The sequence below is a fragment of the Myxocyprinus asiaticus genome, chromosome 10 (assembly GCF_019703515.2).
Source record: "Myxocyprinus asiaticus isolate MX2 ecotype Aquarium Trade chromosome 10, UBuf_Myxa_2, whole genome shotgun sequence".
In the NCBI taxonomy this organism is placed as follows: domain Eukaryota; kingdom Metazoa; phylum Chordata; class Actinopteri; order Cypriniformes; family Catostomidae; genus Myxocyprinus; species Myxocyprinus asiaticus.
This window is the reverse complement of record NC_059353.1, coordinates 19,652,310-19,676,126: the sequence shown is the minus strand read 5'-3', so window position 1 is coordinate 19,676,126 and position 23,817 is coordinate 19,652,310. Positions and strand designations below refer to the sequence as shown.

Genomic DNA, 23,817 nt, shown 5'->3' with positions numbered 1-23,817 from the left:
AATACTTAAGTCTTTTTGTAAATTCTCCTCCATGCACAGTATGTGGTGATATGCACGTAGAATGCGATTCGCCAGAAAAAAAAAAAAAAATAGGAATTTGAAAGTGGAGACTGATAGTAAAAAAATGACTTAAATATTGATCTGTTTCTCACCCACACCTACCATATCGCTTCTGAAGATAATGATTTTACAACTGAGGTCTAATGGATTACTTTTATGCTTCCTTTATGTGCTTTTGGAGCTTCAAAGTTTTGGTACCCATTCACATGCAATGTATGGACCAAAAGAGATGAGAAATTCTTCTAAAACTCTTTGTTTGTGTTCTGCAGAAGAAAGAAAGTCATACATATCTGGGATGGCATGATGGTGAGTAAATGATGAGAGAACTTTAACTTTTGGGTAAACTATTCCTTTAACATGACATGGCATCTGAAAAACATGATACTTCACCATTAGTGGAAGTGCAAAAAGATGCAAAACACTGGAGTGAACGTCCCTTAAGGCAGCATCATAACCGCCATTGAACCTCACAGGTGAGTCATTTGGGACGTTCATTTTAATAGAGTTTGGTGTTAGCATGTTGCTAAGCTACTGAGGTGATACACTAATAAGCACAAAAAATCAAGCCACACACAAATATTGGGTAAAATAATTACACTAAACTACTTTTTATTGATACTTTGCAGTATTAAATTAAATAAGTATATTTATCATTCACATTTTTAAATCGGCAGGCATTATGGATTGCCTTCTCCACAAAGGATACTCCCTTAGAATCTGACTACGAGGTGTCTTTGGAGGAAGCATAATTAAGTTGTCTACCTTTTGTAACAGCCTTTACATTGGGAGGGCGACTAAAATGCCTTGAAATCGGCGATATATATATATATATATAGAACTGGAGGTGAAGCACTGGAAGTGTTTGAGAGGCCATATTGGTATTCCCCAACTGCCAAAGAGCCTCAATGATTGATAGCCGATACTGCCGCCGTTTCACGGTTTCTTACCTCCATATACAACAGCCGCATTTTACCCCCTAGTAACAATCGTGAATGACTTTTAATTTGCTCGTTATGGTTAATATTCTCTGCAAGGGAGAAAATAAATCCACGGATCGTGATGTCAGAGCATCCACCTGCCACAGTGTGCAGCTTATCAGTGAGCACAACATTCACCAAGGGATGTTGCAAAACTGTCAACAAGTTGTAATGCAAGTAGAAAAAGCCACAATACCTGCTTGTTATAAGGTGACAACATGTCCTTTTCCACAGACAGCCTCTTTTTCCTGACCTTTTAAAAAGTCCCATTTCTAAATCGCCTAAAATACCGTTTTTGTATTTACATGTTCTCCATAGTCATATCATACATTCTGTTTGTCAATTAAAAACCATTTAAACCTAGTTTATCAGTTTAATTTTATCCCTCTTAGTGTGTCTTATCTCCCTTTCTGTCTGCGTGTGTAAATGGAAAGAGAGAGCGAGCAAGCAAGATTGTGCACTCTCAAGTCACTGTGAGGAAAAAGCCACAATTTACGCAAATGTAACTCCGAATGAACAGTTCGATTTTTGCAGTACATATGTCTGAAAATGTCTGTATCTTACCTCAGTTTCAGTGAACTTGTTTACAACTTCATCACTGTAGTTAGTTATAGCTACTTTATGATAGAGATATACTAGCTCAGGCTTTCAAGAAGCATGAAAATTGCCCGACTCAAATAAATTAACAATTAAACGAAGTTTGCACTGTAAGGCCTTACAACCAGATTTCAGATATGCAATTGGTGGTAAAATGACTAATGTTTACTCTTTGAAATGAGATGTTTTCCTATTTAGTCAATAGGCACACTGGAATGTTTGGGCATACAAATATGGTTGCACAGTGGCTTCAATGTTATGATATCATCAGCAATCCAGTTTTATATTATAGATCAGTGCCGTCTTGTTAGGCAGCTCACTAGGTTTTGGAACAAAGTGACTACATTGCAACTACAATATATAAATATACAATGACAGTTGTAAGTGATCGTAAGTGACTGGAGGGGACTCACCAGTGAGGTTGGTTTTGGCGCTGTAGGAGCCCAGGTATCGGCTGTCAGTGTTGGGGGTGTAGCACTCGAATGTGCCCTGGTCAGTGGCCTGCAGCTTGGTTATGTGCAGCAGGGCCGAGTCTCCGCTCAGCCTCTCGATGTAGATCTCTTTGCTGTTGACGCGCTGGGCAAACAAGGCGTAGGCGTAATTGTGCTGGGACGTGCTCACGATACGGATCTCTCGATCAGGAGCAGTGTAAAAGTACATGGACCACTCGAAGTCCTGCTCCACACCTTCCTTGTAGCCAGTCACATTACACCAGATGGTGATATGAGAGCCTTCCGTACGAATCAGGGGCCCAGGCTGCACTGTAACCTGCCGCTGGGCCAAGCAAGAGCTCACTGTACAAAGAGAGAGACAAGAATGGTCAGTAGGGCTCTTATTATTTATGCATTTTCTCTAAAATGGTTGTAAAAAAACATCAATTCAAACCAAACAGACATTGTTGCCAAGTAGATTAAAAATATTTAATTTAATTTACATAAATAAAATAAAAAAAAACTATTCCCTTTCTAAACTTTCACTATATGAACACAAGAATCATTTTTAATCATTTCACGTATTTGAATACACAAAATACACAGTAATACGCAAAAACTTTTCATACAGTATGTCAAACGCAAACAGACTTCTATGAACACTTCTGATTGATGATGCAAATAAATTGCTGAATTAGAGTTTTGAATTGATTCATTAAAGTGGACAGTTTGCATATTGAAACATCTCTCTTACTCATGATTCGCAACATGGTCATTAGAAAACTTAATGGCCAAATAAAAAGCATATTAAATAATTGTGATTTTTACAATATACATTTTATATTGCGAGAAAAATACTGTGACTATTCAGTTCAATTCTAGTGCCCATAATAGTGGTCTAGTGGTCAGTAAGGAGGAAATCTAATCAGGGTTCCCACTCTTTTCAGGGCACAATTTTCCAGGACATTTTATGTGCTCAATATCTGTAATATTTAAGCAAAGAAACAGATGTGTCCATTTATATCGAGCTTTTATTTTGGCATTTTTCTGTCTATATCAATACTAAACTATTTCGTTGGAGCAGAGCAGAGATGAAAGCAGATGAGCAGAGAAGATATGTGACAGGGATTCATTCATGACAGTTGGCTGTTGACGTCGTTTCACAATGTGCAGCCACCGGCAGTGACAAAACGATACAAATGTGTGTATTTGACACCTATCCCGAGTCCCGATCGTTAAAGTGTATTTTTTTTTTTTACATGTAACAAAAACCTTGTTAGCAGCACATTCAAACAGTTCTATTATACTAAAAACATTTCCAGGACAAATAACTATTTTCCAGGAAATTTAGGTATTTTTCTAATTTTCCATGACTGGAAAACTACATTGCATAATTCAAGGTTTTGCAGGATGCATGGGAACCCTGCTAATTGCATTAACTCATAAGAGGGTCATAAGAGGCTCAATTCATTTATGTTTGATGAAAAAGTTTAACTAACTATCTATATTAACTAAAAGATTTGTGTGCTTATATTTTCATGTGTGTACACTTTGAAGTGTGTAATTACTGCCTCTTCAAGACAAAGTGGCCTTCAGCCAAGAGACCTATTACAAACTAAATACATTCACTCAGTAGAATAACGCTGTTTCACAGCCTCTTCAAGATGAAAAAAAAACACTGTGTGTCTGCTACAATCAACACACAGATTAAGGTCAAAGTGCAAGTAGCTCATAATTAGCAAATGTAAACACAGCTGAGATCAAAACCTACAGAAACCTGCTAAGCAAGAGATTTTTGCTTGGACAGCCTAAATGTGTTTAGATATAAATGATATGAAAGCACAGAGTTAACAACTTTCAACGTACACATTCGAGCTAAGCATGTTCCTATTTGAGATTTGACTTTAATAAAATAATCTGATCCAAGCAAAAATGTGAACAGATAACAGAATGCCAGATTCTCTCTATGCTGCAAGGATAGTTTGGACACACCTACTCATTCTTTTTATTACCATTTTCCACATTTTAGAATAGAGTCATCAAAACTATTAAGTAACACAATATGTGCATTATGCAGTGACAAAATCAGTTATGTAAAAGACAAAACACTGTAACGAAGAATTTGGGCAAAATAATAGACTATAATCTGTCCTGTGACATACAGGTTTGGCTCAGATATGCTCAGATTCAGAGAAAACAGAGTTTGAAAATTGCAGTAACTACAACATCCAAACTGGTAGAGCATGGCACTAGCAACACGTCCCAAGATCATGGGTTCGATTCCCAGGGATGACACAAACTGATAAAATGCATCTTCGCTTTGAATTGAATAGTCTGACAAAAAATTGAAGCCAATTTTCAAAATTTCTGTGTTGATGTAGTCACTGTGTTTTGCCTCTGTAGTACAGAATTATGTAGTCTCAAGTCAAAAAACTGTTTTATATTTAAGCTCCTTCAAAGTAGCCATCCTTTCCCTAGATTACAGCTCTGCACATTTTGGGCATTCTCTCAAACAAGTTCATGAGGTATCTACTTGGTCTGCTTTTTAAACAGTATTGAAGTAACCTCAATTTAGTTTAACTAAACTTCAATTCAGTTTAACTAAAATGTCAGTTTGGTAAGGAAATTCATACATACTACAGTACATAGGCACAATTTTTATATATCTACAAACTAATTTCATGCATTTAAGCATTAGCCTTTAGATCAAATGTATTTAACATCAGGATAAACAAATTCAGTCCAAGTGCGTCCAAACTTGACTGGTAGTGTAAATGGTTTTCACTGCCTTCAAGAGTTTTACACCACCTGCATCTCTGAGATAGTGACAGTGACAGTGCCTCTGTGAGAATATCAGTGTGCTGTAAAGAGTAAAAAACAACTGATATTCTTACTGCGTCCTAGCCTGTCCGAGTTTGACAAAAATGCATTATAAAAGAAGACAAGTGTGAACAGTTGGAGTGGAGCGAACAGTGAGAAAGCCATTCCTCGGATGTCAATGTCCAATCTGTAATATGAAGAAGACACAGCCCATCTGCTACTGTGTCCCATCTGGTATGGGCCTTTGACAATAATTGAGTGCGTGTGGGTGAACACTCCTCACGGCTCATAAGAGACGTAAGTGTCTTAATAACTTTTAAATATGCACACACATCTGCATCTCTGGGACTGTGTGTGTGCCATCCCATAGTGGACTGAAAGTGGCCTTTATCCCTTTCTCTATCTTTTTCCATCTCTCTTGCTTCCCCCTCACTCCCACACACACCTGTGCTTTCCTCATACCAGTTGCCCACACACAGACGCTCCAAAAACTGTGCAACCAACCAATGACAGAACAGCATCCTAGTGGTATGCAGACAAACAGCTTTATAGATTAGTAAGACGATAGGTGGGTTACCTTTACTGTGTGTTTCACTATGGCACAAGAATGTACACAGGAATCTTCGCTTTCCAAGGTGATCAGATGTTTGTCATCCCCTCACTGGTCTCTATCTCTTCCTCCAGGACATTTACTAACTAGCTTTATAGACGTATCCATTTTACCACTGACTGAAATGAGAACAATATACTGCATTAGAAGGTGTGCATGGGTAGTCAGGTTGGGAGATAAGTATAGTCAAACAAAAGCTCAGTAGTGAGGTCCCATTTTTCTGGTGAAATGTCCACATATGGGCGCCTAAAGCGAGTTATAAACAAAGTGTTTTTAGTTGTAAATGATACCGTCAACACAAATGCCTATTTTATTAACCTTATCCATTCCTAATGCAAACCTAAACCCCAACCCTAACCATCGGTGAAGTTAAAATGTAATTTTAAGACTTCGAACACCAAATGCAAATTTTCGCCGCAATTAGCATTTTTAATAGAAACAATGGATTACTATGGAGCCATTCACACCTGGAACGAACATTCGTGTGCCGACAAAGCAAGTTTTTTTTTTTTTTGGGTCAATTTTTATTTTCTGCCCGGAGATGAAATGCCCTGACCAAAAAATATGAGCTCTGGATCACTTGTCAGAAACTGCTGCAGTTACCAAAACCAGGGCAACAGGTGGCACTTAAGCACAGAAAGCTGTTTTGACCACCAACATTAAACACTGAATTAACTCAAAGAAAATATCGTGAACCAACAGTAAGGACGTGCATTTTATTTGCATCAAATGTATAAAAAACTGAAACATCTTTTCTCATATGGGTTCTCTTAACGTAAATTATTTTGCTGCATCTCTGCCTTGCATCCCATTGAAAAAGCTTTCTGATCCGATGTGGATTGTCTTCGTAATGTATTTCATATTGCTGCATTTTTGTCTTTGCATTTAATCTTACATGAGTTCTCTTCACAGTAAAATATTTACTGCAGCATCTTTGCCTTTGTATCACTTTTTTAATAAACAATTTTAAGGATCTTAAATAATAACAATTGCTATGACTTGCAGTGCACTCTGTATATATGTCTTTGTATCAAAATGCCTTTGTATACTGAAAACAGCTGTGCTGTTGTTAGCAGTATTAAAGTATCTAATAATGGGTCAGACTGACGTTGGGTTTTGTTGGTCAAGTTTGGTGTTTTATTGATTGCATTATAAAGACTCTTGGATATCACATTTAATTTGTAATATGCAGGTTTTTGAACAAATATAAATAACACCGGTAGATCTACATGGCAATATGATATAATCTTGTCCCAATTGACAACATTTGTTTTAACAGTCATTATGTGTGTGCATTACCAAAGTCTTTCTAGCAAGTCAGTCCAGTCTGGCGGCCATCTTTGGAATGCTCCCAGCTGCTATTTTTATGTAAACAAGCGGTATAAAAGAGCAGCTCCTATCTACTTGAATGGGAAAGACGAACTCTCCAAAATGGTTTGTCAAGATTATGATCAAAAAACATTTCAAATCAGCAGTAAATTCTGACAAAACGAAACATTCAATTTTCCCGGCTTATATAGCTAATGCGCATGCGAATTATCGAGTTGATTGACAGGCGATGTCTGTATCTAAGGTGATTGGCTTTTTTGCCTGTAAGCTGGGACATCCTTCCTACATCTGTTGAACTTTGGGCATTCCAATTGGAAATTTCTCCCATTCATTTTAAAAGAAGTGACCATCTCTGCTAAATAGTCTGGCATTACACAGTGATTTTAAACAAGTGTACATATCACTTAGATGTGCATGGCAAAGGCATATTATCAATATTGTTCTAAGTGATAATATTTGTTTTAAAGTTAATATTATTTTTACACCCTTTCTAAATCATCCCTCAGACTGTGGTGAAGCCTATACATGTTCAGTCAATTTGTCCTGCAGGTGAATTGAAATAGTTTGTGAAAGTCTTGAATGTTTTCTTTCTCGTTGAGCAAATCAACAACAAATTTGTCATTACTACTGCAGCTTGTAGAGAATGCGTTTTTTTTTTTTTTCAATTCTCACAAGAGAACTCTGTTGTCTTTTGTACTTTGATTTCATGGATGTTTCCTATTGGACTCATCAATTAGTAATTTTGCTCATCCATGATGGGCAGAAAGCAGATCAGCTGAAAAATGTTTTGCGCCACCTACCATACGGGGGTAAAATTGCTTGTCTATTCGCGCCACCTATTGTAAAGGTGTGAATGTGCAAACAGTGATCTTTCGCCTTGCTTTTAATGTGAAAAGGCCAGTTGTCAGTGATTCGTTTCACATTATCGCGTTGCCTCTGGTGTGCAAAGGCCTTTAAAGGGAAAATACAACCTCCAAATTTACGCGCATCATTGATTAAGTTAACGTAACTGCTTCATGGTTTCCACTAGACCAGAATAAATTTCTGAGGCTGCTCCCCTACACTAGTATGCAGGCTTTTGTAAAAAAAAAAAAAAATCCCCATTTTCGAAACCAATAAACCCTGTTTTTAGTTGCGGAGAGTTCCTTGAAGTTTTTCATAAACTGGCCATTTTAGCTCTAGCTTTAGCATTTTGTGTGCAAAATACATCCATGGACATGCCATCTGAGGCCAAGTTCCTGCAGACTCCTAAAATACTAGCGATTCACCCTTGTGTTGCACTTTATATGTCTCCCGCTCACTTTGTGTGCAATCATTCATGCTGTGCACACAATTTAGGATGCCTTATTGAAGATGCAACCCCCTGTCTGTCTGATGGCATATGAGCCACTGATTTTGCTACTTGATAAATCCAAGACTCAAAGACTTACAGTCATTCTCTGGCAAACACGCAAAAGTAAATACAGAGATGATGCCATTCACCCCAGGTAATTAGAGACGGCTCCCCGGAAGGCAAGCCTTTACAGACTACCAAGTATTATGGCAGTTCAGCCATGTACTAAGTGCTTTAATTTGCTCATACATCTCTTGCTGTAATTCAGCTTATTGCTATAGAAAGATCCGGAAAGTCTTCACAGAATCATTTGTGTCCACTAGTAAATGATGCAATCTCACTGTAAAAGCCAAAGAGCCTTTATGTGGTTAAGAAATGTGATCAAACAGGGTTTTAGATCCATGAGAGAGCACCATAGTCCATTTTGCAAAAGCAGCAGGCCTGGTATGAAAGCCCAGGGTTTAAGTCCTGTCATTCAAGGGAAAGACAGCCTGCTAGACCAGGAACCATCAATGCAATTCAAGGAGGATGAAGATTTCATATGGCATATTAAATCCATAAAAATTTTGGAGATGTTTAACTGGAACATCCATGTCAGGCTCATTTCTCATTTTTTGTGCAGCTGATGAGCTGGTGTTTTCATGTGGGTCACATAAGACTTACCCAGAATAACCAGCTCCAACCTGACATCAGTTCTGCAGCATTAAATATGGATCACGTATCAAATACCCTGCATTTCTGACAAAACAAGCGCTCGCGCTCTCTCTCTCTCTCTCTCTCTCCCGTGGATAAAGAGGTTGGGACAAATGAGTCTTAATTGTCTCAATTACAATACCAGTTTACAGGACATTATAATAATAGTCTACCACAGGAATTTTTTTTCCTGATGCTGGGTGCCAAGCATGAGAGAGTAAGGGCGCCTACACACTACTAGGGTTGTTTGCTTTCTGCGTTGCGGAAAACGTGAACAGAATCACAGAATCCAGTCACAGAATTTGACACATCGGCGATCAAATTAATGTATGAATGCACAATTAATCAAATTTAAATTGTGATATGTCCTAGTGTGATAAACTACAAAAGGCTGAGATTTCATGAAATAAATATGCAATGCGTGCAATTCAAAGTGATTTTTTAGCACTTAAATTACACATTTTCCGCTGGTTAAGAATACTATGTTGCAGGCAGTGACAGTTTGATTATTTTTGTTTGACTTTAATGTCAGTGATTTTATCATTTGAAGATCCATGTATTGTGCCATTTAGGATCATAGGTCACTGTGGACTTTATTACCTGCTATTTTGAATAGTGCTTGATGCATATCCATTGCATTAAACATTAATTATTCCCAAGTTCCTACTCCTAACGAATTCGTGAACCCTCACGGTACACCCAATATTACAAACGGTTACCGTGCACATCCCTACTGAATACACCACATCATTAGCATCCTGCTGGCTTTGTGTATGTATTGATGATAGACAGCAGAGCACTGATTTATCTCAAAGCATGCATCACATGTAGACTATATATTTATACAATAAATTTTCAGCCATTTGCGTTTTAATAAGCTCAATGGGCCATATAGCAAACTGCTATTCCAAAGGTATAAAGCGGTCAAAAACATACAAACTGAAATCTTTCACTCAGTTTTCCACCAAAATATAAACTACATTTAACTAGATGCGTGAAATTGAAAATTTTTATGAATTCATTAAATACGACAGCCTTTACATGATAAAACATTAAAAAAAGTTTTAAAATATTACAATCAGAAAACATGAAATGGAATTTGGGAAAAATTTTAATGAATTGTATAGGGCTACACTACACAGTTTATGCTGCATTAGAGAACACTGCAAACCCACTGATTTCAAAGAGGTATGGTCTGTCACAAGGACAATGAGGAAAAACACAAGGGTTTGCGAAAGTGGCACTCTTGTCACTGTGACCAAAATTTGAGAAAATGATCACGTTTACATGCACAATCTTAAACTGATTATGCTTAATAAGCCGACAGTGTGTGTGGTCATGTAAAAGCCACTTTCCCTTATCAGGGTAAGGTCATTTCATGTTGCGACAAACACCTTTACTGGCATTCATGTTCTACTTTTGACAGCAGCAATTTCTGAAAAACCCTCACTACTTCAAACTCTAAACTCTTTAAACCAGTGCAATCATGCACTTCATTTTTTTTCTGAGGGGGTACCAGTGGCAGTCCTGGCTCAGCTGGTGGCCTAGGTGTGATGTAAGATGGTCAACATTATTAAATTGTAATTGTATACATTTCAAATTGCGACTAAATTTGACAGCCAGTGATCACCATTAATTTTCACTGCATTGGAAAGAGCAGATCTGACATTTTGATAATACTCTTTCGTGTTCCTTTGGAAAAACGTCATTCAAGTTAAGAGCGACATGAGTGGGTAAATGATGGCAGAATTTCCAATTCAAAGCAAATTTTCTGCAAAGATTGAAAGACTTGATTGAACTCACCAAATTAAGATACATGAATTGGTGATTTCTGCCACAGCGTTTCAGTTTCTTTTCTACCTAACATAATCGGGCACAATTACAAAAGATAAAACATTTTGGATTTTGGAAGTTCTATTCACAATCCACTTGGCTCAAAAAGCTGTTTGAATGTTATAGATGCTCTAATCCAATAGGCACTTTCCCACTGTAAGTACTAAAGCCCATTTTAAGTACACTACATGGCCAAAAGTTTGTGGACACCATATGTGCTTGATGAACATTTGATTTCAAAACCTTAGGCATCAATCTCCCCCTTTGCTGTAATAACAGCTTCCACTATTTTGGGAAGGCTTTCCACTATACTGTATGTAGTAACATGGCAGCAGAGATTTGCTCTCATTCAGACACAAGGCTATCAGTGAGGTCAGGAACTGATGTTGGTCGATGGGGCCTGACTTACAGTTGCTGTTCCAGTTCACCCCAAAAGTGATCAGCGGGGTTCAGGTTTGGGCTTTGTGCAGGCCAGTCAATTTCTTCCATGCCAGACACAGTAAACCATTTCTTTATGGACCTCACTTTGTTCACAGGGGCATTGTCATGCTGGAACAGAAAAGGGCTATCCCCAAACAGTTGCCACAAATTTGGAAGCACACAAAGCCCAAGTCATTACATAAAGAAACATTAAGATTTTTCTTTACTGGATTTAATGGAGTAACCAAATTTGTTAATTAGAAGGGGGTGTCAACAAACTTTTGGCCATATATGGTACTTTCCCCCGGGACTAGTAAATTTTCATTGCTTTCGCACCCGAGGAACTATAGTTCCTTTGAGCTGTTTTGGTTGGATTTTTAGCTCCTACTCTGGAGTAGGTACTTTGGGTGCGTATAGGGACTGTTGGAGAATGTGGGAGGTCCTGCAGCCTGTGATTGGTCAAAAACCTATGACACACAAAGCATTTAGAAAGGAAAGGAGTCCACATCTACCATTAGTAAACAACTAGCTGCTAGCCTGCTACTCAGAGGATTGCGCTAATTTTACAATTCCATTAACAGAAATAAAAAAAAGTATACAAAGAGGATCACCCGTTTCACGTGTGTGTGTGACTTCATCGAGAGACACGCTTTGAGTTTTCATCGCATCTGTACTGTTTGTACTGTGTGACTATATAGAAAATAAAGTGATTTCTGGATTACTACATAATTTTTCCTGCGATGACGGGTATAAATTATCAGATGTTTATTGAGAGTGGGTAATTGAACTATTATACATTAAACTGTCATGAAATCTAGTTTACATGAGGGAAGTATTGCGTGCCTGTTACTGTATGGTAACTTGCATCAAGATGTATTTAAGTCAATGAGTATTTCAGTACAGTAATTTATGTTGAGTCATAAAAGCCTTTATTGTTTATTGTGTCCTTGAGCAAGGCACTTAACTCCAGGTTGCTTTGGGGGGGATTGTCCCTTTAATAAGTGCCTTGTAAGTCGCTTTGGATAAAAGTGTCTGCCAAGTGCATAAATGTAATGTAAATGTAAAAGATTGTGTTGATGAATAGGTTTATAGTGCTTTCAACATGTTGTCCACTAAATTCAGCATGTGCATTTGGATGCAGCTAAAGCTCATATAAAACAGCCCTAACAAAAGTGTAACTCCTATCGCCCTCCGTCTGTGTTGTTGATTTCGTTGTTGTTTATATTGAATTGCGCGTCCCAACCATGTCAGAAGAAAAATGGTCGATACTACATTACATCACTACGGTGGAAACTTTGGCAATGCAAATGCAACATGGGAAAAGTCTCCTCGGGTGTTCGAGTTATCATCTAGAATGTTAGGTGGAAAAGGGCCATTGTTTATTGGAACCCCTGCCAATTGGCCAGTATACTAACCATATAAAGCAATACCAGTCCTATTATTACCCTACAAATGGCTGAGAAAAGTCCCACGGGAACAAGTGGAGAGGACACAAATACTTTAGCCACTTCAAACATATGCCAACAATTACAGAGGAAAAGAAAGATGGGTGGATAAAAGACCTAAATATGAGAGAAATAGAACAGGCTGGATCTAATGTAGTCCAAGCGTACAAGAACCACATGACATGAATGAAAGGTAGAACAAAAGGAATGAGTGAGAGACACAATGCAAAATACAGGGAGATGGAGAGTACAGTAGCAGTAGCATCTGGTCAGCACAAAAGTCAGGGGTTTAGACTTTGATAAATACTGGTGCATGAAAGACTCTCCCATGACTGCTGTTTGTCTTGCTTTAATTGCCTCTCACACATCTAAACCACTTTAATGGAGCCTCGGTGTATAAAGACACAAGCCATGATGCCGAGACGCTCAGCCCATGAGAGTAACTCGATGCCCTTCAAAGACGCATGGCTCTAGTGTTTTAACAGTAACACGGAACAAATTGGCTCAGGACCATTACCACTATCAGCACACCTCACAAACTCCAAACCCAATGGAGCAATTACTAAATTCATTTCTGCTCATTTGGCAGGCTGGAGTGCAGTGCATACACAAAGCAAAATGGGCTTGGCGGGAAATGTTAGCCAATTAGAGGAGGCTGCAGCCTAGCAAACGACCAGCAGAGAGAAGCATTATGAGAAAGAATACAAGTCCATGCCACCAAAATCCAATTTTTTTTTGTCTACATGTGACACAGATCTCATTTTTCTGAGAAGTGTGAACACAAAAAATTCAATTTTTTCAAATCTGATTCGGGTCATTTTTATATGTGGTCCTCGAACCGCTTACTTGTCTAATCGTGGCTCAGTGAGTGTATGTTTCTTAAGAAACCAACCCAAGACTTTGGCATTGCTAGAGCCATGCACCATCAGTTGAGCTACAGGAACATATGTGCATGCAGCAGTGCATGTTACTGTATTGTTTATGTAAACATGCTCAAGGGGGTCCTTTCGTGGCGGCTGGATGTTCAAACCAATGACAGAGCTGCTTACGATCATTGATGTGTATAATCAGAGCAGAAATTAAAATTGTAAATGCTTTTCAACCATTGTGCCGAACAGTTAACTTTGCTGAAATGTTGGCTGAGCTACTTTTCCTTTAAGGCCTTTATTGTGATCGTAGTATTATAGTGATACCACTTCAGTACTAATACAGTGACTCTTTAAAGGTGCTGGATTTCTATCTGAGCGGAGTCAGAGAAAGCTACAGAAGCATTTGGATATGTATCAGATTGCAGGTTTAACAGATCTTCACCAAACAGAGCTGCAGATTTAAGAAGCCTGTCCCAACTAGAGATAAGAGGGAACCTGGGACTAATGAGTTTTAAGTGGAGGACAGATTGAGGAGAGGTGTGACATTATAGTCAAAAGAACGAGTAAACCGGCTGTGCATCAAGTTAGTGAGCCAAAACACACAAACAGAGAGAAACACAAGCCAGTAGACCGGTTGGCTGTTGAGTGCATTTTTGGGACTGTAACTAGATAAACATTAAAGCATTAAAGTAGGCCACATTTTCCATATTTCCATTTTTTTTTTTTGACACAGCTAAAAAACACAGCTGAGGCCTCCTTAAACCCAGCTTCAAATGCTTAAACAAGCAACTAAATTGTGCATTACTTAGGCTATTTAAATAGAAAAATACTAGTGCCAAAGGCAAATCAGAAATAAGTATAAAACTAAATTTGACCATTTAGGGGACTTTTACACTAGAGCTTTTTGTGTGGACCACTGTGTCCTCTTAACTTATTAAGTTAACTTATTCAGCTATTTTCTGAACTCGGGTACATAATAGCAAACCGCATCTTACACCAAAGACAAGCAATTTGTCTTTCAACACTGAACACAAATTTGCTGCCCGACGTGGCACAATCACAGCCAATAAGAACATATTTAATGTACTGTTACGAGAAGCTTAATTGTGGACCAATGAGAGTTCACAGTGGACAGGGATACCCAGCACAACACAGTAAATATAGAAGCCAAGCAATAGACAGAATGTCCTGTCGGTCGTCGGTGTGCATGCGAGCGAGCGAGAGAGAGAGAGAGAGAGAGAGAGAGAGAGAGGGTATGCGCAAGCCTCTTCCAGACCAGGACAGGGACTCCAGTCAGTAACTCAGCTGTGCTCTGTAAAACAACACAGGTCTTTTAGTACACGCAGACAGGGGGGTGACACACTGCTTCCTGTGTGTGCATGTGCGTGAGCAGCTGGAAGCACAGCTGTACTGCTGTGTGCATGGCTATGAATGTGTACAACCTTTGAAAAGTATGAACAATTTTTTAGAATGGGACTTTAAACTGCTCAATTGGAAGAAGAAAAGAAAAAAAAAGGCTGAGTGAGCTACAGTCCCAATGGGAAGACAGGAAATGAGTAAGACACAGCAAGCTCACTGGGTTTGTGATTAGATCAGTATAAAAGCTTTCCGTGAGTAGGGACATGGCCACAGCAGTTCTCCTCATTTTGTTCTCTGTGGGAATGTCAGAGGAGAATGCTGGTCTAGCTCCTCTGTTGTAGTAGCTTGTAGTGACACTAAAACTCTGTTCACACCGCCAGCGGCTTTGTTGCTTGATGTCTCTAGTCCCTCTACTGTATGCTGCTAGTAGGTGTGCCTTCTGCTGTCACTGTAACATTATTGGTGGAATGCATAACTGGCCATAGCTTTTGAAATTCTGATCACAGATGAGATTTATTGCCAGTAAAATGAGGATATCATTCTTATTTGATAAGGAATCTGTTGTCTTGCCTCTAAAAATAAACATTCTGCAGGGGGGTGTTTTTATACAACCTACAGCAGTGCTTGGAGCATCGTATCATGAATACGATTACCGATCTATCAATACATAAATCAAACTTAATCAGAATACAGACAATTTATGACATGTCATTACAAATTTGATAAGCAATCTTGCTGCTAAAAATTGAAGTGCTTTTTTATAAACTGCAGCAGTGTTTACTGTATCATATCATTAACCAGAAAAATTATCCATCAATGTATGAAATCAAACTCGCACAGAATGCAGATGATTTCTGTCACGATTTTCCACGCATCTTTTTTTAAATTATTATTATTATTATTATTATTATTATTATTATTATTATATCCATGCATTAGGGATGTCATAAAATATTGATATATGGATTACTGATTGGCACGTTATTTTATTGATATATTTTTGAGACATCAATACATTAAAGTTAGCTGACATTTAAATTAGAAGCCTAATTTATGTGCTTTACAAAGGCATAATAGCTTTGGGAAACCACAAGGGGGAGATATATTTACTGAAGCCGGTCGTCACTAGCCGGTAGAAGAGGCACAGTTTAAGTCCAAATTAGGTTGTGGTGGAACACTATACACACAAACGTTACGAAGGTTTTTGTACTTTTATTTATATAAAATTAAAGAGACGTTAATGAGTTTGCAGGTAATTGTATGAAACTGGTGTAACTACGCAAACTGAATGATTAGAAATGATGATGTTTATTATGAAATGTATGTGTTTTATTTAAGCTGTCAAATCACAAAAAGACATACTTATAACTGAAGTCTATATGAAAGATACATGTACACAATATGTCATCCAGTGATGGCTAGAGTAAACTAGAGTTAAGTTGTCCTTTGATAATGATTTGGGTCGAATTTAATAGAAAACTAAGCAAGTTGTGTTCAGTAGCACTACAGAGTGTGCAGCCTCCAGAGTCATAGCTCATCTTCAGTGGCGGTACGCGTACTGTAATAAAACATAAATGTTTCGAACTTTGAAAAGCACCGTGTTGTCCGCTAGACACGTCTAATTTACCCTGCCACTCACACTTTACCAAAGTTGTATTGAGAAATATGGTTGAAAAGACAACTTTTGGTGCAACGAGCAGCCTTATTTGTATCTGAAAAAAATCCTGATGTATATCGATAATCATCTGGAAAATCTTCTGATTATCAATGCGTGAAAAAGGCATCAATCCCAAGCCTACCATGCATGTTACAGACAAATGATATAGAACAGTGAAATCCCTCACAACATTATAACTTTACTCCATCTTGCCTGCACTCAACACCAGTATCTCACAGAAGAATGACGTGAGCTCCACTATCTTCACTCCCGTTAGTTGTTGCAACTGAATATCACTCGTCATTTGCATAATTTTTTATGCTAAATTAAAATAATTAAAAAAATACTTTGTCTCTAGCCACACTGACGTCTTGTCGCCAACGATCACTGCAGCTCATGTTGCCAGAAATCGCTCTGCTCTCTTTGAAAATTAATGCGATGTGTCTCTTTGTCACTGCATGTTGCTCGTGGTGTGAACGGGGCTTTAGGCTCTGTTCCAAAACCTAGTGAGCTTCCTACGTATACAGCATTTAAAAGGAATAGTTCTCCTATAAATTATAATTCTGTCATCATTTACTCAGCTTTATGCCATCTCAAACCCATATGGCTTTCTTTCTTCTGCAGAACACAAACGAAGATATTTTGATGGAGATATGATGTGAATATATTCCTACAATGCAAGTCAACTGGGTCCAAACTTTCAGGCTCTAAAAAGTTCATAAAGGCAGCATGAAGGTAATTCATATTACTCGAGTGGTTTAATCCATGTCTTCTGAAGTAATATGACTGATTTTGGGTGAGAAATGGACCAAATGTAACTCCTTTTTCACTATAAATCTGGACATTGCAGTCTCATAGGCACAATCATGATTTAAAACTCGATAACACTTCCTCACGTCTGACGCATGCACAGAGCGCGTTCACAGCACGTGTACATAAGAAGAGCACGAGGAAGTGTAATCGAGCCTTAAATCGTGATCTGCATGTGACAAGAACACAGAAAGTCATACAGGTTTGAGATGGCATAAGGGTGAGTAAATAAAGGTTGGGAAAATGTAACTTTATGCAAATGATCATCATTAACTGTTTACCAATGTAACAAGGTAACAACTATGGAAGACTCAGCTTTACTGTGTTATGTATTCGTCTGTTTGGATTTACCACCGAAACATTACATGCACAGAACAACATTTATGTTCGTCTCCCACGGATTTATTAAATGTGCAATGATGTGAAGAATGTTTAGCGTCTGTCTGCCGTGAGCCCGCAGATGCGTTGCAAGGGATGTGAAGAATCTGAGCTGCTCTCTGAAGGGGATTTTTTTTTGTAGACAATCAAGTATGAGAAATGCATTATACCACAATAATTGCGATCAGGAGCCTGCAAAGATGCAAATTGTACGTCATCACAAGCGGTTCACTTCCACGATTTGGTACGACTGTGTGATACGACTTCATATCAGCAGCAAACCATACTGGAGTTCACATGAACCGTACCCCTGACCACTTTTTAAGCGGACTCGGGTGCGGTTTTGTGGGTGTGCACCGGAGTTCGTAAAACAGCGTTCACATCATCCAAACGAACCAAACTTTGACGTCATTCGAACTCGGGTGCGCACTAAAAGTGCTAGTGTGAAAGCACCCTTAGATGAAGTGCCACAAATTTCACCATTCTGAGTGTATTTTCATTTATACATTGATAAATCGTCAATCCACCAATAGTGTGAGAGCAATCAGCAGTTGGAACACCTACTAGCGACAAGAAAAGACTAGTTTGTTTACATTGCATGTATCTTTCATAAAAAATGCAATCCTATAATGCCTTATGACAAGCAAATTGCATGCCAGAATTGGGTAGCAGTGTTGGAAATCAAGCCTAAACTAAGCTAGCCACCTTTGGGACCAAATGTTGGTTTGTAGGTATTGATAAACTTATATTTCCCATAAGCTAAAGAAAATGTTTCATTTATAATTTTTACAATACCTTGGGTAACAGGTTTGAAAGGTTGAGCTTGACAAATGCAGCAAAAACAACAATTTGTATAAAAATTTAGAAAATTGGCTTTACTGTGTTATTTTATGAAATGTTTTACTTTTTTATAGGGGGGAAATCATGCTGTAACAGGCCTGCATGCAATACGTCAATCACGGCAAAATATTACGTTTCTCGTCATTTAAATTAGTTTATATAAAATAGTTTTACATCAATGAATTCAATTTCAGTTAAAAAAATGTTATCAAAATTATGACATTATTGTAATATACAGAGGGGGAGATGGACTGCATGGTTTTTGGGTAGAGAACAGAACAGGCAAGCAGGAAATAGAGGGACGTACACAGAGCTGTATAATGAACTAAAGGGGGTTAAATGACTGTGTCTGTGCATTAGGAGATTGCAGGACCCTGGAGTAGCACAGAACACATCGCCTGCCTGTGGATGTAATTTGTGAAAGCAATGGTTAAGGGCACTGGATTATGGCAAAACTGAAGGCAAGCAAAAAATAAAGTGCAAGTAAGTCATTAGGACAAACGTTGTGTCTTTAGGCACAATTCCCTTCATCAATAAATCAACTTAATACATGCTGTCTTTTTTCTTTCAGTCTCTCATTCACTTCCATCACAGTGACAGTCAATGAACTTGAGCCTCTGAGCTGGAGCGTGTATGCCCGGAAAGGCTATTTAGATGAAAAATGAACAACCTCATACACAGAGCTGCGCCCAGCCAGTCAAAAAAAAACTATATGAAATGGAGGACATCCATTTCTGGGTGTGTGGAGCCATATTTACAATACATGCAAAGCCACTCCATCTTTATTCACCACCCCTCCAGCATTTTCATTGTGGTGTTTTGTCTCGGCATATATTTCTGCTTGAGCTCATGAAACCATTTGATATCTTGAATTTTTTTTTTACTCTGTTTATGCAAAAAAAAAAGCAGTTTAATGGGATTTGCATTCTGAGTGTAACATCTTTTCAAAAACATCACTGCTCAAGGCTCTTAAGATGAGACAAAATCATTCCATAAACTCAAAAACTGACACAGCCCTGTTGATATTATTTAAATGAATTAAATGCAATAAGAACAACTTTGAAAAGAAGGCCTTAAAGGGACATGAATTGTTTTAGAGCTCTGCCCTTAATTAAACTCATCCGATTGCATTGTGGGGTGGCTTTCACAATTTGATACATTTCAGGAGTGCCGTCTGCCAAGGCAAGTAAGAGAGTCTGTTGGTCTCTTTCTCTGAATGGGCATATAAGAGCCACTGTAAGACAAAACATGGCTCCTCGCTGTCTGACCACTGCTAAAAGGGATGACCACAATGAGAATGTAAAACAACAAAACATCATCACAGGCATTGAGGATGGACTGCTACTATGTCACAAATTAAATGAAGCACTATCATGGACGAGGCAAAAATATAAGGTAGAATGTGAGAAGACAGGATATACACTCATTGTCACCGAGCACTTTATTAGGAACACCTGTACACTTATTCATGCGATTATCTAATCAGCCAATCGTGTGGCAGCAGTGCAATGCATAAAATCATGCAGATACAAGTCAGGAGCTTCAGTTAATGTTCACATCAGAATGGGGGAAAAATTTGATCTCAGTGATTTAGACCGTGGCATGATTATTGGTGCCAGATGGGCTGTTTGAGTATTTATGTAACTGCTGATCTCCTGGGATTTTCACGTACAACAGTCTCGAGTTTACTCAGAATGGTGCCAAAAACAACAAAAAAAAAAAACAAAAAAAAACATCCAGTGAGCGGCAGTTCTGAGGACAGAAACACCTTGTTGATGAAAGAGGTCAACAGAGAATGACCAGACTGGTTCGAGCTGACAGAAAGGCTACGGTAACTCTGATAACCCCTCTGTACAATTGTAGTGAGCAGAATAGCAGCTCAGAATGCACAACACGTCGAACCTTGAGGCGGATGGGCTACAACAGCAGAAGACCACGTTGGGTACTTTATGAGGGCCATAGCGTTCCTAATAAAGTGCTCAGTGAGTGTATATTCCAGTTACAATGAGTGCTAGAGGGGAGATTGGGGTCAGCTGTGCCCCTTTAGTTTACTTTAAGTTGTCTTCTAGTCAAGGATAAGAGGCAGAGGTACTAATACAGCTAAGCATACTAAAGGATGTCTGCTTACAGCACAGAAATTAGAAGAAAGCATCTATAACATTGGGCAATAGAAAAATAAAGGCAGGCAAGCTGCAAGTTGAATCATTGGGCAATACCTGAATGGAAATTAATAAAACAGCAATAAAAGTTTATAGTATTTAATATAGGGACACAATTTTCAACATTTTGGTTTTGCATAAGAGAAATAAAAACGTTAAATTCTCGATAGAACAATCAAATTAAATCAACAAATAAATCCTTGATTGGACTGAACAAACTAAGGTATTACTCTTAATTACAACTATAAAGTAGCATTACTATGAGTTGAGCCATTGGCACAGCTTATCCCAAAGCATCAGGCACACTTTAACCCACAGCTACCATTTTGGGAAGAAATTGTTTCATTTAGTAATTCATACCTAATCTTTAGTAAAAAATGATATGATTTTATACATCGTCAATTCCCCAACATGCATGCTATTTATTTTTTAAAAATTGGCTTTGACTAGGGCTGCCATGATTATGAAATTTGGCTGATCATTAATTGTCAAACAAACAATTGCGACAATAAATAATTGGTCAACTTTGGTCTTGGTCCATTTTGTATGCAATACCTAAATATTTATATCCAAAAATCATCACTTTCACACGCTACTTTAAAGCTACAGGGCTCCTCCGTGTCACTGCTTGTCATTAACACTGTGTGTATGAACCCACAACAACAAATAACATTTGTCATTACACGTTTGTTAAAATTCAAGTGAAACCAGAGCACTTTGCATTCACTAAAATCCTCATTTATATTTTCATGCAAGTTTGGCGCGAACCACCACAGATGGCACTGGCATCACAGTGCTTCAAGTCCAGTTCAGCTTCAAGCATTCTTCAGGAGCTGCACTCAGTGCAGTCCGTGGTGCGGCTCAGTAAGACGGTCACAGTTAAGTTGAATAAGAAACACATATGCGCCGTTCCCTTATTTGGACGGTAAAATGTGATTGGAATATAAAGTGCACAATAGATCAAATAAGTGATCAGATGATTAATTATTGTGACAGGCCTAGCTTTGACATAATACTGATTTTATCTGCCTTATAGAAAATGTACTTTGACATGCAAAAAACAGTTTTCGCATACATTAAAAAAAAAAAAAAAAAAAAAATTTGTTTTTTAAAAAAATCACTTTTATAATGTGCTCCTCTCAATAACAGGCAGCTCTAAATGGGACTTTTCTAATTGTACACATTTTCTTAGAATAAAGGGTTTACCCACAGACACGTCTTATCCCACTCTCCCCAATATATATTTTAAGTACAAAATGCCCATACACTCCTTCAAAGAGCATGTTCTGTTTGTGCTTGAAATTTTTTTATTTTTTTCAGACAGTAAATGGATTGCGGCAAAGTGAGGTCTGCACATGACTGCTCATAAAAATGTCATCACTTGATATACTAAACATATGCTTAGGAGAACTGATGCAACCTAAAATGAAGTCAACCACCACATATATCCTTCTCGTACTGTATAAACAGTGACATGATAACTCCATCAGTTCCTATTTTTGTCTCTTTCTATCTCTCCCACATTCAGGTTTTCTTTTGTCTTTCTCTCCTAATGAATACTTTTTTCTCTTTCCCAATTTGCTCTTTCTGTCCGTGACCACATGTGAGAGAATTCCCGCTGCTCGTGTCTGTCTGAAAGATCTTTGAACCCTTTCAGTGAGGTGTAACGGGCTCAGAGACTTCAAAGTGAATTGACGGCTCATATAGGCTTAAAATGAGGTCCTAAATCCCTCATCAGAGGCGTTCTACCTACACTCTGACCACAGCTGCTCATTCTAACAACGGCATTAACCCACACTCTTGTGAAGCCCCATCCAAATCTATCCAAGCTAAGATCTGGTTTCACCTGGTCTGATGCCAATATATCTTCTATTAAACCTACTGAGCCGTCAAACAATTTGTCCCGCAGGCACCCTTTAAACCTGCTGGTAACATGCATTTTTGGTGATCGGATCATACTTGGCCACATTCAAAGCCGCCAAGACACATTGCGATCAGACTGCATTCAGATCACTGAAACCACATTAAAAGGTGGTCTTGGACTAATTCTGAAGGTGTAAATGCTAATGTGTTTTATATGCAAGCACCATTTTCCATTTTGCATGTGTAAGTGCAATTGAATTTACTTTTTTATTAACATTTATGCATTTGGCAGATGCTTTTATCCAAAGTGACTTATTACATTCAAGCTATAGCTACTTTTATTTAAAGATTCAAATCCATTACCTTGTGTTGCTAGCACCATGCTCTAACAGCTGTACTAGTTGAGTTATAGTAACACAATTATCTGATCACACTGGAGATGCATTGGAATGCAAGGTGTAATTGCTACCCAGCTAAAGAATATCCAGATCCTATCAACACGCATGTTAATGCAAGGTGTAAAAGGGGCCGTAGGCTGTGTGAGGATTATGCCCACATGGCAAAGATAAGGGGAATAAAAAACTAATCCAGTGAGAAGCATGCCAGGTCTCCTCCAAAGAGGCACAATCTCACCGCTATATAATGTGACACCATGTTCTTAAACCAGCTATGGATAATCCCACTTCACACACACTTTGGTGTCAGGGACAAACCACAAGGAAAACCCGTTAAGAAGAAAAGCTGGTTTCTATGTCAAACATACCCTTTTATGTGCAAAAAGACATAATTTCAAACACACTCTCAAGATGTGTCCCAAGAAGTTCGAGTCTTGTTCAACTCAATTATGCTGCATTTTAAAGCCATCTTTACCCTGCAAAGGTGGCACAGAAGCTGCTTCTGAAGTTGCATTTTTGTATTTACGCAGACTGTTTAATGCGTGCTCAGATGTGGCATAAATTGCATAATGTTGAGAATTTTTTTTAAATATAAAATTATGAATACAGAAACATAAAATGAATGACAATATGAAATTAAACTTTTAAATATTAAACTATACATTATTAAATATATGCTTAATAATCACAACAACAACATTTATGGCTGCCCTGATGAGGTATTTACAAATGCCCGACCGACGATATATCGGTATCGGCATATTTTACCGATATGAAAACGTATTTTCAGAACATATAATGCAGAAAACAATGCTTTAGAATTGGTGTCATAGCGTAGTTAGTCCAGCAGAGCGCGCTCTGACTCCACTGTTTACAGAGCTGACGGTGGCTCTGCAGACAGGGCGGAGTTCAGCGGTCTTGGTAAGTTAACTAGCTTGT

At 38.2% G+C, this 23,817-nt stretch overlaps 1 protein-coding gene across 1 annotated transcript in view; it reads right to left on the bottom strand.

The window, feature by feature from the left end:
* Positions 1-23,817, bottom strand: part of LOC127446772 (immunoglobulin superfamily member 3-like) — a 200,510-nt gene that overhangs the window by 151,635 nt on the left and 25,058 nt on the right. Inside the window, exon 2 of the mRNA XM_051707964.1 lies at positions 2,048-2,428. Within this exon, the coding sequence (XP_051563924.1) occupies positions 2,048-2,428 (381 nt within the window). The remainder of the gene's footprint in view (positions 1-2,047; positions 2,429-23,817) is intronic.